A 17,500-nucleotide genomic window follows, 5' to 3' on the forward strand; every position below is an offset into this window, starting at 1 on the left:
TTTAGGTCACTGATCCACCCTCAATTGGATTACTGTGACCAGTTCTGGGCAGCTCACTACAGGAAAGATGAGAAGGCATTAGAGATGGGTTCAGAAACAGCTGCTGAGTGGTTATCAGTGCTGCTTCACAGTACCAGGGTCCCAGATTCAATTACAGTCTTGGGTGACTGTCTGTGTGGAATTTGTACATTCTCCCTGTGACTGTACAGGTTTCCTCCCACAGTCCAAAGATGTGCAGGTTAGGTGGATTGGCTGTACTAAAATGCCCATAGTGTCCAGGAATGTGTAAGTTAGGTAAATGCAGGGTTAAAAGGATAGGGCAAGTCTGGGTGGGATGCTGTTTGGAGTGTCAGTGTGGACTTGATGGGCTGAATGGCCTGCTTCCACACTGTAGGGATTCAATGTCTAAAATGAGAATTATTCCAGGAATGGGGATGTGGATAGATTGGAGACTGATCTCACTGGAGGAGAGAAGACTCGAAAGAAGAGTTGATGGATAGATTCAAAGGGGTTTGAATGGAATAGACAGGCAGATACTGCTCCTGTTGGGGAGGACTGAACGCCAGAGGATGCTGGTTTCAGAGTGATTGGAAAATGAATTATGAGGAAAAATGTTTTTCTACAGTGCGTGAATAGGCTCTGCAGAGTGTTGGAGACAGATTGATTTGTAGCTTTACAAAGAGAATTAGGTAATTATCTGAATAGAAGAACAATGCAAGGCTATTGAGGAAGGTAGAGGATTGGGACTGGGTGATTTGCTCTCACATAGAAGTGACATGGATGCGATATGTTGAATGGCCATCTTCTGTGTTGGAACTATTTTACAGTTGATAATTTGGTAAAAGTCTCACTATTGTAACCAAATAAATTGAAGGTTTTTTCCATTAACTGCCTACCCACAGGCTATGATGCCAGAGCCAACTTGCTGCCTAATGTCAAATCTGCTCATCCAATTCACTGGATAAAATCTTATCTAACAGATTTGTGTACATCATTTGACCAAAGGTCTTTTGCTAATTAAAAGATAAAACAAATGAGCGTGCCCAGTTTTGTCAGCACTTTAAACAATTTGACCAAGTTATTACAAGAGGAGCACCTTTTTAAAAAACTATGATGGCATCACTTTAAAAATATTAGACTCTGCAGGTACTTTCTTAAACATTGCCATTATATGGGTGGCTCAGTGGTTTGCAGTGCCAGGAATCTGGGTTCAATTCCCATATTGGGTGACTGTCTGTATAGAGTTTGCACATACTCCCAGTGTCTGTGTGGTTTTCCTCCCACAATCCTAAGGTGTGCAGGTCAGGTGAATTGGCTAAACTGAATTGTCCATAGTGTTGGGCATTAGTCAGGGGCAAATATAGGGTGGTGGAATGGGTCTGGGTGGTTACTCTTTGGAGGGTCAGTGTGGACTTGTTGGGCTGAAGGGCCTGTCTCCATACTTTAGGGAATCTAATATATAGATATCTTTCAGAGTCATGGAATGGAATGAGTTTGAATGAGTCATTAAATATATTAGTTAGTGATTTATAGCATAGTCCTCTTTTCTATTAGTGCTTAATCTGATGACATTAGTGATGTGATGACATTAATGATGCAATGACATCAGATCCAGCCGAAGTAGGGATGCAAAAGGACTTTAATCCCTGCTGGGTCTGTTTCTGCACCAACTTCCAAATATTGAATTTGACTAGTACCTCCATCATTAATGACCTAGTGTTATTTTTAGTTGTGTAAATAGCTGCAATGTACTTTTTAATAACTTAGCCATTTCCTGATTCTACACTGTAACCTCCTCTGCTGAATTCCTGAAAGGATCCTCTCCAGTCCTTGCTGGTGTCACAGCTTGAAAGTACATCTCACTCTAACATATCTGCCCATCAATTTTTTCTCATTGCTTTCTTCACTCTTCAGTTTCCCTTTCAGAACAACATTGAAAGTCCTTTGGCTACATATTCACAATCTAGTTTCTCTGCAGTCCTATTGGGCCAGAAAGTGGATGACAAAAGGTTACAAAGACCTACTTGTAGAGTCATAGATCATACAACATGGAATCAGACCCTTTGGTCCAACTCGTCATGCTGACCGGATATCCCAAATTAACCTAGTCCCATTTGCCAGCATTTGGCCCATACCCCTCTAAACCCTTCCATCCAGATGCCTTTTAAATGTTGTAATTGTACCAGTCTTCGCCACTTCCTCTGGCAACTTATTCCATGCATGCACCACTCTCTGAGTGTAAAAGTTGGACCTTAGGTCCCTTTTAAATCTTTCCCCTCTCACATTAAACCTATGTCCTCTAGTTATGAGCTCCCCTACCCTGGGAAAATAACCTAGGCTATTCACCCTATTCATGTCGGTCATGATTTAAAAAATCTCTATAAGGTCACCCCTCAGCCTCTGATGCTCCAGGGAACTCAGCCACGGTCTATTCAACCTCTCTCTATAGCTCAAACCCTCCAATCCCGGCAACATCCTTGTAAATCGTTTTGTAAACCTTTTCAAGTTTCACAACATCTTTCCTATATCTGGGATACCAGAACTAGAAGTGAACGCAGTTTTCCAAAAGTAGCCTAAAACTGTCCTGAACAGCCATCATACGACATCCCAACTCCTGACCAATAAAGGCAAACATACCAAAGTCCTTCTTCATTATTCTGTCTACCTGTGACTCCACTTTTAAGAAACTAGGAACCTGCACTCCAAGTTCTCTTCATTCAACAACACTCCCCAGGACCTTACCATTAAGTATGTAAGTCCTCCCCTAATTTGTATTCCCAAAATGAAACACCTCACATTTATCTAAATTAAACTTTATTTGCCACTCCTCGACCCATTGACCTATCTGATCAAGTCCTGTTGTACTTAGGCCCCATCCTGTGTCTGCTCAGACCCAGGAATATGGAAGCATGCACGATACTCAGACTATAACACTTTTATTTATTTGCGAATTGCAGATCTTAGCTACTCTCATGGCTCATACTTCCAGCTGTCAGCTAGAGCTGTATATAGTGCTGGGATATTCAGAATAAGATAGATTAGTATAAAAACCCACAGAATCTAAAACAAATAACATATAAAACAATGTGCCTTTACTTTCAAAACATTTATTACAACAAAACACAAAACAAACCATTGCTCAAAGATGTGCACAGTGAAAATAATAAAATGGTGGCAGATTGTTAAGCCATCTAATTGGTCTTCTCAAGTACTTAACAGTGTCTTTTTGTGATAAAGAACGCCAAAATAAATAACTGTCCACCACTGTCAGAACCACATTATATTCTAATGCACAGGTAGTGCATTCAGGCACATACATTTTAAAATCCCTTTTCTTCTTAAAACACAAATTGTGAAGAGTTAGATTCTGTTGACATGAAGATTGTGACCAGATTATTATTAATGAACAATGTGTTCCCAATTACTAATGTCAAACACGGTAATTAGAACATGAAATGCTTGAAACGAATATATTGTATTGTGCTCCCACCCCAACACAGACTTCACACAGACCCATATACCTTCAGTGTCAAATTTAACCGACTTCTCTTTATTCTATGAGCATAAAAGTTGTGTCAGCAGCATATTTGACCATGGGGTGAATCATGATCTAGTACAGCATTGTCCATGTCCATACAAACATGCTTTCCATACAGGCTATTAGTTAGGAACTGGAGCCACGCTTCCTGCTCAGGTAACATCAGCCAAGAGAGACCTGTTTGTAACACCACGTGCTGTTTTTCACTGCATTATCAGTGAAGCTCCAAGTGTTGCCTTTAAAAAAGCAGCTTTATTGACAAGGAGTCCAGTGAAGGCAACAACAGTGCACAAAACATAGCCCTTTAAGGAGCTTATTTAACCACACATAAGTATGCAGTGTGACTGATTATCTGGAGGTTTGATTTGGATAAATGTAACTTGGTTCAAACACTGGGCTACAAAAGAATACAGATGGAAACAACAACTAAAAATTCTACTGCTGATCTAAAACGTGAGCAGTTGGTCCACAGGAAATTTGCACCGTACGCAATTTTTCTGGGTAAGTCGCATGTCTAACAAGATCTTGTCTGTTCAGTGAAACCAGCAGGCAATATTATGTTGATTGAATTCCGATTCTGTGCCAAAGTACAGCAGTTAGCCAAACTCAAACTGATTAGATTCTTGGAAGTGACTTCACTATTTTCCCCTATTGTACAAATATCTTGGTTCTAGGGATCTATAGCATTTTTTTCTCTTGTTGGTTCATGACGTGTGATGCAGAGAATGGGATAATTGCCACAGCAGCCAGAGGTACAGCAGCACTCTTACAGAAAGACAGAAAGTAAAACAGGAATTCTGTCTGAGTCGGGGGCTTCACTGAGTCAAACAGATGCAGGATGAGTAATGAAGCCACTATACAACTTAGTCTGAAGCTGAACTGCTGGCTCCTCTTCCCTTTGCAGCTCTCAGCATAAATGGGGGAGTTGAGAGCTAATCCCAATCCGAACAAGGCCCCCATGTTCCTGACCAGACCAGCGAAGGGAGTGCTGTCGATGTGGACCCATTCTGCTCGGGCGCACCATCTCTGGGCTTTCTCCACTGACCACAGCAAGTCCACTCCCAGCACTTTCAGCACCAGATAGAAGCCCAGAGCGAAGGAGAACAAGGACAGAGTGATCTTCAGGTACTGCTTGAAGCTTGCGTTGTAGATTGCATCAATCCGGCCAAACACTTCCGCCACCATCAACCCTGAACACAGAATAGCATAGGAGTTAACAATGTGACTTCAGAGACAAAGAAACAATTGCGAAGCTTTGATAGAAACATTCCTCTAGTGACATTATTCACAGTGAAGGCTATCTGAAAAATATAGTTTTAATGGTTTGTGGTCTCAAATTAACCGTTCCCCATGTTTAGTGCTGAAAACTGTCTCAGTGTTGGGCCTTATCATGAACACCTAACAGTTCTTAGCATACAATGAGTGGCTTTAAATTGCTTCAGTTGTTCTATCATACGCTGACACATTGATGTCTGTGTGGTCTTTTGCTCAATGAGATGATTGTCTAGTGAATCTGCTTTTAATACTATTAACTAATAAAACAAACTAGAAAAAAGTGATATCTGTTTTGAGATGGGATTAAAGACTAATTGGATCATGGCAGTTGGAGCACATTAAACAAGCAAAATAGTATGACCAACTGTTAGGTGGCAAAAAAGCTTGTTGGAATAAAGTAGATGCAAGAATTAAAACATTGATATATTTACTTAATTACTTTTTGAGGTGAAGCAAAACATTTGAAGAGCTTTTCATCAGGAAATTAAAGAAATCGACAGAGTCTACGATAGTTTAATGGTCCGGGCAAGGAGTTGAAAGGTTGGCTATGATCTGTGTATTCCAAATTCTCATTTATTGTCACTTCTTGCAACAGTTTGAGGTTGAGTTTTGCTAAGGAAAAGCATTTTTTTTTAAGCCTTATAATGGCCTATTGAGTACTAACCCTACCTTCATGAGCTTACTCCATTGTTTACTGATTAAGGCAATGGATAACTGAGAGAGGTCAGAGAAGAAGTCATATTCAGTCCCTAATCTGTACTGTTAACTGACATCAGGTGAAATGTCATTATGGTTCTAGAATAGTAACCTGTTTGGACTCATTACATGTCCAGAGCAGGTCAGATTTAAACCTGGGCCTAAAATGAGGATTCTGGGTAATCCAAGATGGAGGATGGGAAAAGTTTCTGGCTGTAAGAGCTGCTCCTTTTTTTGAGGTATTTTAGGTGTTGGAGGTGATTTCCTTGAATTCCAGGAGCAGCAATTACTGTTTTATATGCTGTTGCATTGTTTTGGAACTTTGGAAAAAAAAAGTCAAAACAACAGCAGTTTAAAAGGGAGAAGAGCAGACAAAGAGAGAGAGAGAAAACCTGCACAGTTACTGCCTTTGCTGTTTGAATTTGTGTATCGCTGGACATCGGAGTGCAACTGGGAAAATTAACAAACAGTGAAATTCACAACTAATCTTGGAGGAACTGTTGGGTGAATTTCACAGCACAGAATCAGATAAGTTAATTGTTGTTTTAAGTCTGTCCAAGAGAAAGGCTGCAGTAGTGAGTATAGTGGATTCTTTCTTGATTATATGTTTTTGGAGATAAGTCTATTGATTAAACTTAAAATATAAGTCATAGCTATTAATTTAACCTGGTGCAGTGTTTTGTAGAGAAATAAGATGGTGTTATATTCTGGGTCTGTAGATTGTGAAGGAGCAAAAATGGTCTTTGCAGTGATATGTACTTGTCATATGTGGGCGTTTAAAGAGTTTAGGGGTTACTGCGGATTATATCTGCCATAAATGCTTTTGGATGTGAATCTTATCAGATTGAGTGAATCGGTTGGAGAGACAGATAGAAGTGATGAGGAATTTGCAACAGCAACATTGTGATGGATGGCAGTTACAGGAAGGGGGGAATGTCTCAGATACAGTCACATAGATGGGTTAACTCCAGGAAGGGTAAGAGAGGTCAACACCTAGGGCAGGAGTCTTTTGTGGATATACCCATTTCAAACAGGTATGCTGTTTTGGAAAATGTAGGGGGTGATGGATTCTCAGGGGAATGTAGCACAAGCAGCCAAGTTTCTGGTATTGAGACTGGCTCTAATGCAACGAGAGGTACGTCGGCTTCCAAGAGATCAATTGTGTTAGGGGATTCTGTAGTCCAAGGTACAGACAGACATTTCTGTGGTCAGCAGAGAAAAAGCAGAATGGTGTATTGTTTCCCTGGTGCCAGGATCAAGGAGGTCTCAGAGAGGGTGCAGAATGTTCTCGTGGGGGAGAGGGACCAGCAGGAGGTCATTGTCCACATTGGAACCAACGACATTGGAAGGGAAAAGGTTGAGACTCTGAAGGAAGATTACAGAGAGTTAGGCAGAAATTTAAAAAGGAGGTCCTCAAGGGTAGTAATATGTGGATTACTCCCAGTGCTACGAGCTAGTGAGGGCAGGATAGGAGGATAGAGCAGATGAATGCATGGCTGAGGAGCTGGTGTATGGGAGAAGGATTCACATTTTTGGATCATTGGAATCTCTTTTGGGGTAGAAGTGACCTGTACAAGAAGGACAGATTGCACCTAAATTGGAAGGGGACTAATATACTGACAGGGAAATTTGCTAGAACTGCTTGGGAGGATTTAAACTAGTAAGGTTGGGGGGTGGGACCCAGGGAGATAGTGAGGAAAGAGATCGATCTGAGATGGGTACAGCTGAGAACAGAAGTGAGTCAAACAGTCAGGGCAGGCAGGAACAAGGTAGGACTAATAAATTAAACTGCATTTATTTCAATGCAAGGGGCCTAACAGGTAAGGCAGATGAACTCAGGGTAGGGTTAGGAACATGGGACTGGGATATCATAGCAATTACAGAAACATGGCTCAGGGATGGGCAGGACTGGCAGCTTAATGTTCCAGGATACAAATGCTACAGGAAAGATAGAAAGGGAGGCAAGAGAGGAGGGGGGAGTGGCATTTTTGATAAGGGATAGCATTACAGCTGTGCTGAGGGAGGATATTCCTGGAAATACATCCAGGGAAGTTATTTGGGTGGAACTGAGAAATAAGAAAGGGATGATCACCTTATTGGGATTGTATTATAGACCCCGTAATAGTCAGAGGGAAATTGAGAAACAAACTTGTAAGGAGACCTCAGCTATCTGTAAGAATAATAGGGTAGTTATGGTAGGGAATTTTAACTTTCCAAACATCGACTGGGACTGCCATAGTATTAAAGATTTAGATGGAGAGGAATTTCTTAAGTGTGTACAAGACAATTCTCTGATTCAGTATGTGGATGTACCTACTAGAGAAGGTGCAAAACTTGATCTACTCTTGGGAAATAAGACAGGGCAAGTAACTGAGGTGTCAGTGAGGGGAGCACTTTGAGGCCAGCAACCATAATTCTATTTGTTTTTAAATTGTGATGGATAAGGATAGACCAGGTCTAAAAGTTGAGGTTCTAAATTGGAGAGGCCAATTTTGACGGTATTAGGCAAGAACTTTTGAAAGCTGATTGGAGGCAGATGATCACCGGTAAAGGGATGGCTGGAAAATGGGAAGCCTTCAGAAATGAGATAACAACAAGAATCCAGAGAAAGTATATTCCTGTCAGGGTGAAAGGGAAGGCTGGTAGGTATAGGGAATGCTGGATGACTAAAGAAGTTGAGGGTTTGGTTAAGAAAAAGGAGGAAGCATATGTCAGGTATAGACAGGATAGATCGAATGAATCCTTAGAGAAGAAGGAAAGTAGGAATATACGTAAGAGGGAAATCAGAAGGGCAAAATGGGGACATGAGATAGCTTTGGCAAATAGAATTAAGGAGAATCCAAAGGGTGTTTACAAATATATTAAGGACAAAAGGGTAACTAGGGTGAGAATAGGACCCCTCAAAGATCAGCAAGGCAGCCTTTGTGTGGAGCCAGAGAAAATGGGGGAGATACTAAATGAATATTTTGCATCAGTATTTACTGTGGAAAAGGATATGGAAGATATAGACTGTAGGGAAATAGATGGTGACATCTTTAAATGTCCAGATTACAGAAAGGAAGTGCTGGATGTCTTGAAACGATTAAAGGTGGATAATTCCCCAGGACCTGATCAGGTGTACCCGAGAACTCTGTGGGACGCTAGAGAAGTGATTGCTGGGCCTCTTGTTGAGATATTTGTATCATTGATAGTCGCAGGTGAGGTGCTGGAAGACTGGATGTTGGCAAGCGTGGAGCCACTGTTTAAGAAGGGCGGTAAAGACAAGCCAGGGAAATATAGACGAGTGAGCCTGACCTCACTGGTGGGCAAGTTGTTGGAGGGAATCCTGAGGGACAGGATATACATGTAATTGGAAAGGCAAGGACTGATTCGGGATAGTCAACATGGCTTTGTGTGTGGGAAATTATGTCTCAAACTTGATTGAGTTTTTTGAAAAAGTAACAAAGATTATTGATGAGGGCAGAGCAGTAGATGTGATCTATATGGACTTCAGTAAGGCGGTCGACAAGGTTCCCCATGGAAGACTGATCAGCAGGGTTAGACCTCATGGAATACAGGGAGAACTAGCCATTTGGATACAGAACTGGCTCAAAGGTAGAAGGCAGAGGGTGGTGGTGGAGGGTTGTTTTTCAGACTGGAGGCCTGTGACCAGTGGAGTGCCACAAGGATCGGTGCTGGGCCCTCTACTTTTTGTCATTTATGTAAATGATTTGGATGCAAGCATAAGAGGTACAGTTAGTAAGTTTGCAGATGACACCAAAATTGGAGGTGTAGTGGACAGCGAAGAGGGTTACCTCCGATTACAACCGGATCTGGACCAGATGGGCCAATGGGCTGAGAAGTGGCAGATGGAGTTTTATTCAGATAAATGCGAGGTGCTGCGTTTTGGGAAAGCAAAACTTAGCAGGACTTATACACTTAATGGTAAGGTCCTAGGGAGTGTTGCTGAACAAAGAGACCTTGGAGTGCAGGTTCATAGCTCCTTGAAATTGGAGTCGCAGGTAGATAGGATAGTGAAGAAGACATTTGGTATGCTTTCCTTTATTGGTCAGAGTATTGAGTACAGGAATTGGGAGGTCATGTTGCAGCTGAACAGGACATTGTTTAGGCCACTGTTGGAATATTGCATGCAATTCTGGTCTCCTTCCTATCGGAAAGATGTTGTGAAACTTGAAAGGGTTCAGAAAGGATTTACAAGGATGTTGCCAGGGTTGGAGGATTTAAGCTACAGGGAGAGGCTGAACAGGCTGGGGCTGTTTTCCCTGGAGTGTCGGAGGCTGAGGGGAGACCTTATAGAGGTTTACAAAATTGAGGGGCATGGATAGGATAAATAGACAAAGTCTTTTTCCTGGGGTCGGGGAATCCAGAACTAGACGTCATAGGTTTAGGGTGAGAGGGGAAAGATATAAAAGAGACCTAAGGGGCAATGTTTTCACGCAGTGGGTGGTACATGTATGGAATGAACTGCCAGAGGATGTGGTGGCGGCTGGTACAATTGCAACATTTAAGAGGCATTTAGATGGGTATATGAATAGGAAAGGTTTGGAGGGATATGGGCTGGGTGCTGGCAGGTGGGACTAGATTGGGTTGGGATATCTGGTCGGCATGGACGGATTGGACCAAAGGGTCTGTTTCCATGCTGTACATCTGTGACTCCATGCTGTACATCTCTGTGACTGTATGCTGAAGAGGATAGGGCATATGGCCTTCTGTCAAATCTCAGTGATCAGGCTCACATTAAGAATGGCTTCGGAGAGGCACTAATGGGTCTCAGAGCCCATGGAACACCATCTCAGTAAAGGAGTCTCAACTTCAGGAAGGGAGAAATTTGATAGTAGAAAATAAAATGGAAAAGAAGCAGTCTTATAAAGCCAAGCTTCAGGCATTGGAAAAAGGCTGAAAGCAGTCCTAGAACAATCAGCAGCATATTCATATGCATTAATATCATAAAACCATCTTTCCAGGAGGGATACTATACTCCTCTTTAAGTAGTTTCTTAAATTATGTTTGATTAATTGGTTGGGTATGAAGTTTAATTTGTTAACTCAAAACAGTTTAATTGCATTAAAAAAAAATGAACCTTTACACAGTTTGGTTAAACCTAGTAAATACAATTCACACCCTTAACTGGTTATTACAATGGGTAATACTGCATTTATTTAACATTGAAAAGCATAACAATTTCATAATTTTATAAATATTGTCTCAATTTCACATGAGATTCTGAATAAAGCATGTTTGCCGACAGCAATTTAAAAGTAGTCCATTGGCTGTAAGCACTTAGGATCATCTAGAGAATGTGATAGCACACTGCATTTTCTTTCTTAATTGTAGAAAGAGAAATAATTCCAATTACAAAGCTATTAATCTCAGTTCAAACACTTTTGCATAAATACTTAAGTGGTAACATTGTTAAAGAGGCAATGCTTTAAAAATGTGCTTTGGTGAAATAAGGTTGAATCTGAACTACTCTCACTAAGGTACACTAGTACAAATGTCACCCCTGTGCCAGTTTTGCAGACGGGTTGACAAGTTTTAAATAAACAGAAAGGAATTTTGAACCAAATCATAAAATGGTTGCAGCACAGAAACAGATTGTTTGACCTCATCATGTCTGTGTGTCAGCTCTTTGTAACAGTAATCAGCCATTCCCAATAACAGTACAGATTGTAAATTGTGATCTTGATACAAGAAGGATTGTCATATTCTTCCACTAACCTGAAATAACCCCTAGGAAGACTTGGTGCGGGAAATGGGCAGCTACAAATATTCTGGACGCACAGACGTTAACCTGAACTAGCCAGAAGACTGCCCATAGTAAAGCACGCAGACACCTGAAATAATGAGAGCAGTGATTGCAGTGGGTGACAATATAACATGACAATTAGAATGAAGTACTTGTGAAGTATCTAAGTAGCACATAGAACAGCCATGACATTTTTAAAAATTATGTTGTGCACATTTTAACCAATATTCAACTTAAACTTCTGGTCTTGGTGTTATAAAGTGCTCCAGTTGTTTGAATGTGTAGGTGAATTGGCACAGGAGGAAATTGGCAACTCAGGAGTTTTGCCAATTGACTAAATTTTATTTCCAAACAGAACTATGCCCTTTTTGTTTAACTTTAGGAATACTCACTGACCTATTGCTTTGCTGCTCAAAGCTTGACTTCCGCTGACTTTCTAAAATTTACACTGTTTGTCACAAAATTTAAAGAATTGAGTACATGATCAGCCTCAGTTTATAGCATGCCTTTGCAGCCTTTACCATACATGGAAATTGAGATGTTGGTATCATACTCAGTGTATATTGTCCTGTTGTATTATAAATGAAACTAAGGTATCATTTGCCTGGTGACGCAAAAGATCTCTCGTCAATATCTACAAGGTAGGGAAAACAATTCTCCTGGAGTTTTGTTGGTAGAATTCATCCCTCAACCAAGATCACCACTATTATGTGGGAGCTTGCTGAGCCCAACACTGACAACACTTCAATATTAACTCATTAGCTTTCAGTTGTTGAAAAGTCAAGAAAGGCACTTGAGCCAAGGAGACTCAATTTGTTTAACAGAGTTGGTCATTTTAATTTGTCTTACTTTATAGTTACCATAACGAAATCAAATCCTGACAGATTGCATATAGAAATAAAAGGGTAAAAAATTACTATTGACTCCCTGATAAATACTTCTTTTAACATTTAGGTTTATTGCAACAAAACTTTACATATAATTTTTAAAAGCATTTACGTATTCCAAAGTTTGAAATTGCCTTGAATTTATACTTTAAGATTTATTCATTTCTTTCCCAATGTCTTAAATGTGAATTGCGTTATCAGGCAAATTCCTCACAAGACCCATCTTGGATTAATATATCTCCTGTGAAGTTTGCTTTATAAGTCCACTAAATGCTACATAAAATAATTATGCAAAGACCTCATACTATTATTGCTAGACTATAAATCCAGGGACCCAGTTAAAGTTCTGGGGACCTGGGGCTGAATCCCACCATGGCAAATGGTGGAATTTCAATTCAGTAAAAATCTGAAATTAAGAGTCAAACAATTATCATGAAACTATTACTGATAGTTGGTTCACTATTTCCTTTTTAGGAAAGAAAACTGTCATCCTTTCCTGGTCTGGCCCACATCTAGACCCACACCAATATGGTTGATTCTGGGCAATTAGGCCATTAATGCTGGTCCAGCCAGTGACATCCCATGAATGGATTAAAAACTTAGCTATTCATTTTCTGAGACTGAGTTCATCTTTGTCAAGCAATATGATCACAGATCAATTTATCCACACTCTTTAACATCTCTCCTATCAAATCAAGATCTGCCCTGAGCTTGTTTTTTTTTTTAGGAGAAAGTGAGGTCTGCAGATGCTGGAGATCAGAGCTGGAAATGTGTTGCTGGAAAAGCGCAGCAGGTCAGGCAGCATCCAGGGAACAGGAGAATCGACGTTTCGGGCCTAAGCCCTTCTTCAGGAATGAGGAAAGTTTGTCCAGCAGGCTAAGATAAAAGGTAGGGAGGAGGGACTTGGGGGAGGGGCGTCGGAAATGTGATAGGTGGAAAGAGGTCAAGGTGAGGGTGATAGGTCAGACTGGGGTGGGGGCGGAGAGGTCGGGAAGAAGATCTCAGGTTAGGAAGGCGGTGCTGAATTTGATGGATTTGACTGAGACAGGGTGGGGGGAGGGGAAATGAGGAAACTGGTGAAATCCGAGTTCATCCCTTGTGGTTGGAGGGTTCCTAGCCGGAAGATGAGGCGTTCTTCCTCCAACCGTCGTTTTGTTGTGGTCTGACGATGGAGGAGTCCAAAGACCTGCATATCCTTGGTGGAGTGGGAGGGGGAATTGAAATGTTGAGCTACAGGGTGGTTGGGTTGGTTGGTCCGGGTGTCCCAGAGGTGTTCTCTGAAACGCCTGAATACTTGCGGAGCGTTTCAGAGAACACCTCTGGGACACCCGGACCAACCAACCCAACCACCCTGTAGCTCAACATTTCAATTCCCCCTCCCACTCCACCAAGGATATGCAGGTCTTTGGACTCCTCCATCGTCAGACCACAACAAAACGACGGTTGGAGGAAGAACGCCTCATCTTCCGCCTCGGAACCCTCCAACCACAAGGGATGAACTCGGATTTCACCAGTTTCCTCATTTCCCCTCCCCCCACCCTGTCTCAGTCAAATCCATCAAATTCAGCACCGCCTTCCTAACCTGAGATCTTCTTCCCGACCTCTCCGCCCCCACCCATCACCCTCACCTTGACCTCTTTCCACCTATCACATTTCCGACGCCCCTCCCCCAAGTCCCTCCTCCCTACCTTTTATCTTAGCCTGCTGGACAAACTTTCCTCATTCCTGAAGAAGGGCTTAGGCCCGAAACGTCGATTCTCCTGTTCCCTGGATGCTGCCTGACCTGCTGCGCTTTTCCAGCAACACATTTCCAGCTTGTTTTTTTTTTTACCCCCGGTATAAATCTATCTAGTTTTTGTAAGCTTTCTTCCTACTCGTGGATCCCATCAAACTTATATTGCTTCAGAACTTGTAAGTTTTAAGAGGTTAAATGTTTCAAAGACTCACCAGTTCTGAACACGATGTTGCTTATTCTGAAGTGTGCTGGTCAGAAATGCTGTCACCATGACATACCAAACTCCAGCTGATCCCATAGCGTGCCCTGATGGGCTTCCTGAAATAGCCAAAGTTTTGGGGTCAATAGGAATGATTTTTTTAAAAAGCCAATGCATAATTTTTAAAAGATCTACACTTTTGGGAGTGTGCGAGTCTCTCAATACCTGGTCCTGTTTCACAGGTGATAGGGTATTGTTCTAAGACTGGAACAGATGAGTTACCATAGTAGGATGTTTCATGAACCCACCAGTAAGGTCTCTGTCCAAATAATATCCTGAAATAAAAAGAGAGAAGCATCTTTTATAAAAAAAGATTATTGATATATTTAGGTTAATTTCTGGTTTTCACACCCAAGGTACACTACTGCAAAACATGTTAGGACCAAATAACAGGCACCATTTGTTAAACATTTACACAGGAATATCTAGAAAATGCTGATAAGAAATGCTTTTTAGAAGTATTTTGAACAATGAGCTGAACTCAGCAGGTGTAACTATTGTAAAACTCTAGGTTGCAGTGTATTCTGTTTACTGAGTCCTGATTGTGGACAGGTTATCTTAAAATGTTGCCTTGGTCTTGTTAATTGCTGATCCCTGTTTAGACACCCCTAAAACCTGTTTGAACAAAATGCACCCACATCGTTTCACCAATAACAGACCTGAAGGTTGTTTCTTATACCATATGAAGCAGTTAGATTTCTGAGGGTTCGTTTGTCCTATTACTGTGGTGACAGCACATTTAAGAGTTTTGAAGAGGAAAGGAAGGTTGGAATAAAAGAAATAGGAGCAGGAGTAGGTCATTTTGCTTCTCCAGTTTGAAACATCCTTTCAACATCTCCTGTCAAACTCCTTCAGAACCACATCTTTCAAAAGACCATCTCATGTTCTTCTAAACAGTAATCAGTAAAAGTCCATCCATCCCAGCAATGTGCATTTTCTTGAAACAGCCTCCAAAGCAAGTACAGAACAGTGTTTGCAACAATGTAGTGGTGAAGGGTTAATTTGTTTTTTCTTGAAGAAGGGTGATGTCAGGTTTGACGGACAGTACCTGAGCTGAGAGTGGAGTTAACAATAACAATAGCTTTGAGGACAGGAGTTGGGATGTCATGTTGAAGTTGTACAGGATGTTGGTGAGGTCTCTTCTGGAGTGTGTGCAGTTCTGGTCGCCCTGCTGTAGGAGGGATAGTATTAAATTGGAGAAGGTTCATAAAAGATTTACCTGGATGTTGCCGTGAATGGAGTGTTTGAGTTATAAGAATAGGCTGGATAGGCAGGGTCTACTTTCACTAGAGTGCAGGAGATTGAGGGGGTGACCTTATAGAGGTTTTTAAAATCATGAGGGGGCATAGATGAGGTGAATAGCAAGTGTCTTTTCCCTAGGGTGGGGGAGTTCAAAACTAGGAGGAATATTTTTAAGGCATCAGAGGAGGAAGTTTTAAAAAGGACTTAGGGGGGCAACGTTTTTACATAGAGAGTTGTCCATGTGTGGAATGAACTGCAAGAGGAAGTGGTGGATGTTGGTATAGTTACAATATTAAAAAGACATTTGGATAAGTTCATGAATAGGAAAGGTTTGGAGGATATGGGCCAAGTGCAGGCAGGTGGAACTAGTTTAGTTTGAGATCATGGTCCAGTGTGGACTAGGTGGATCAAAGGGTCTGTTTCCATGCTGTGTGACTCTATGACTCTAATTTGTTAATGTGAGAACCAGGAAGAGAAGTTTTGTGGTCAGCTGTTTAATGGGCAGAATGAAACAGGTCCAGAACTCAACCCACCCTTTCACTATTCGCAAATTTAAAATGTGTTAAAACAAGGGGTGTTGATTGATCATTGATGCAAGTCCTTTGCTTTTTTTAACATCTGCTATATGATGCAGTGACTTTAGCTCTGGGTTTTATACAGTCAGTTCTTCTATTACATGATAGTTGTGTTCTTGAACAACCCCACATTATAGAAAAATCGCCCTTTAGAAACAGCGCTTAATATGTTGGTGATGTAATCGTGTTACAGCCGAAACACATTTTAAACGTTTGCACTTTAGAAAGTGTCCCCAATTTGTCAGATGAGTTACAGTGAATTTGAGTTAATGAAACAGCAGTATGACCTGTATTTCTTTGAATTCGCACATATGTTCTGACCAGCATCTGAATAAAGAATTTCCCTTCAGCTAAAGGGAGATAAGAATATAAGAAGTTCAACAGGGATAGTATCCTTTAAAGGACATATGAGAATAGAATTTAGAAACATACAGTACTATTGTTGGTGTAAAACTGAGAAAGTAAGCCAGAGGAGTTCTGTCTTGTAACTTCAATCTTGAATAAATTTTGGTTGGTTATTATAGACAATATAATGCCATGCTCCTAATCTACAAACAATCAACTATCTTGGACACAAGTTGTGCTTAAACATGTGATGAGGACAGAGCTAGGTAGTGATGCATTTCCTTGTGGTTGATTTGATTTCGTTCACTGAATCAGCTTAGGGGAAATCAGTATTTTCAATCAAAACGAGACGTTTGAAGGAAAATATAAAAGTAGTGCCCTCCATCCTGTGAGCCTCCAGATGCCACAAATGCTCAGCTAGCTAAGCCTGTGGTGCTGACTTTCCCTGGGCTGATGCAGTGAAAAAAGAAGTCAATCGCACTGACTTCATTGAGGCTAGAATGTTGGATCACTCAATCCCAGCAAGATGAACAGTGAATAATGAGAGAACCTTTTTACCAGCATCAACTTGTTCCTGGTGTGTAAATAGAAACAGTCATTCCTTTCTATAAATCCAGTTCTCAGAAACATTTAGGCTATCTTTAGGATTTTGCAGGTGATAATGTATGAAGTTTTTCTTTTTCTCTGTAACTTACCATTTGAAGATGAGGTTGAGCCAGTCTCCAATGACGGCCACCCAGATGAGTTTGACACCCACGGCTTCACACAGATGGAACCAGATGGGAAAGAAAACAAAGAAAGTGTTTCTCAGGTCAGCGGCGAAAGAGATAAAGGTGAACCAGCTCTGGGAGTCCCTGTAATTCATCTGTAGATACTGCACCAGCTCTACCCCGGAGCTGTGGAGCAGGTCCATCCCAGCGTCCATTCTCTGCACCTTTGGGAACTTAAAGTAATCTCTTTCACAATCTCTTTGCAGGATTAGCTCTTCTCTGCTGTGCTGTGTGGATCCGTTATATACTGTGCTAACCAGCAGCGTAGTACGCAAACAATGATCTTTGGACTTGTGCTAGGTTCACAGAGTCAATGAACAAAGCAAGATCATGTCAAGCTGACGCAAACATGTTTGGATACCTATTAGGTGAAAAACATTCAAGCCATTGAATTTATTGATTGAGCTAATAAACAATTAGAGAGGAAAGACT

General features: G+C 41.2%; 1 protein-coding gene across 1 annotated transcript; it reads right to left on the bottom strand.

Annotated features, from left to right (window-relative positions):
- Nucleotides 1–3,091: 3,091 nt before the first annotated feature.
- LOC122539869 (glucose-6-phosphatase catalytic subunit 1-like) lies at nt 3,092–17,276 on the bottom strand. Its single transcript, XM_087977837.1, has 5 exons — nt 16,994–17,276; nt 14,302–14,411; nt 14,090–14,195; nt 11,228–11,343; nt 3,092–4,728 (listed from the first exon to the last, which is right to left on the bottom strand). The coding sequence occupies exons 1-5, from the start codon at nt 17,221–17,223 to the stop codon at nt 4,217–4,219; spliced, it is 1,074 nt and encodes a 357-aa protein (XP_087833963.1). The 5' UTR covers nt 17,224–17,276; the 3' UTR covers nt 3,092–4,216.
- Between the last annotated feature and the right edge of the window lie 224 nt (nt 17,277–17,500).

This window comes from Chiloscyllium plagiosum, unplaced genomic scaffold (genome assembly GCF_037043375.1).
Source record: "Chiloscyllium plagiosum isolate Xiang-an unplaced genomic scaffold, Cpla_swu_hap1 HiC_scaffold_32, whole genome shotgun sequence".
Lineage (NCBI taxonomy): Eukaryota > Metazoa > Chordata > Chondrichthyes > Orectolobiformes > Hemiscylliidae > Chiloscyllium > Chiloscyllium plagiosum.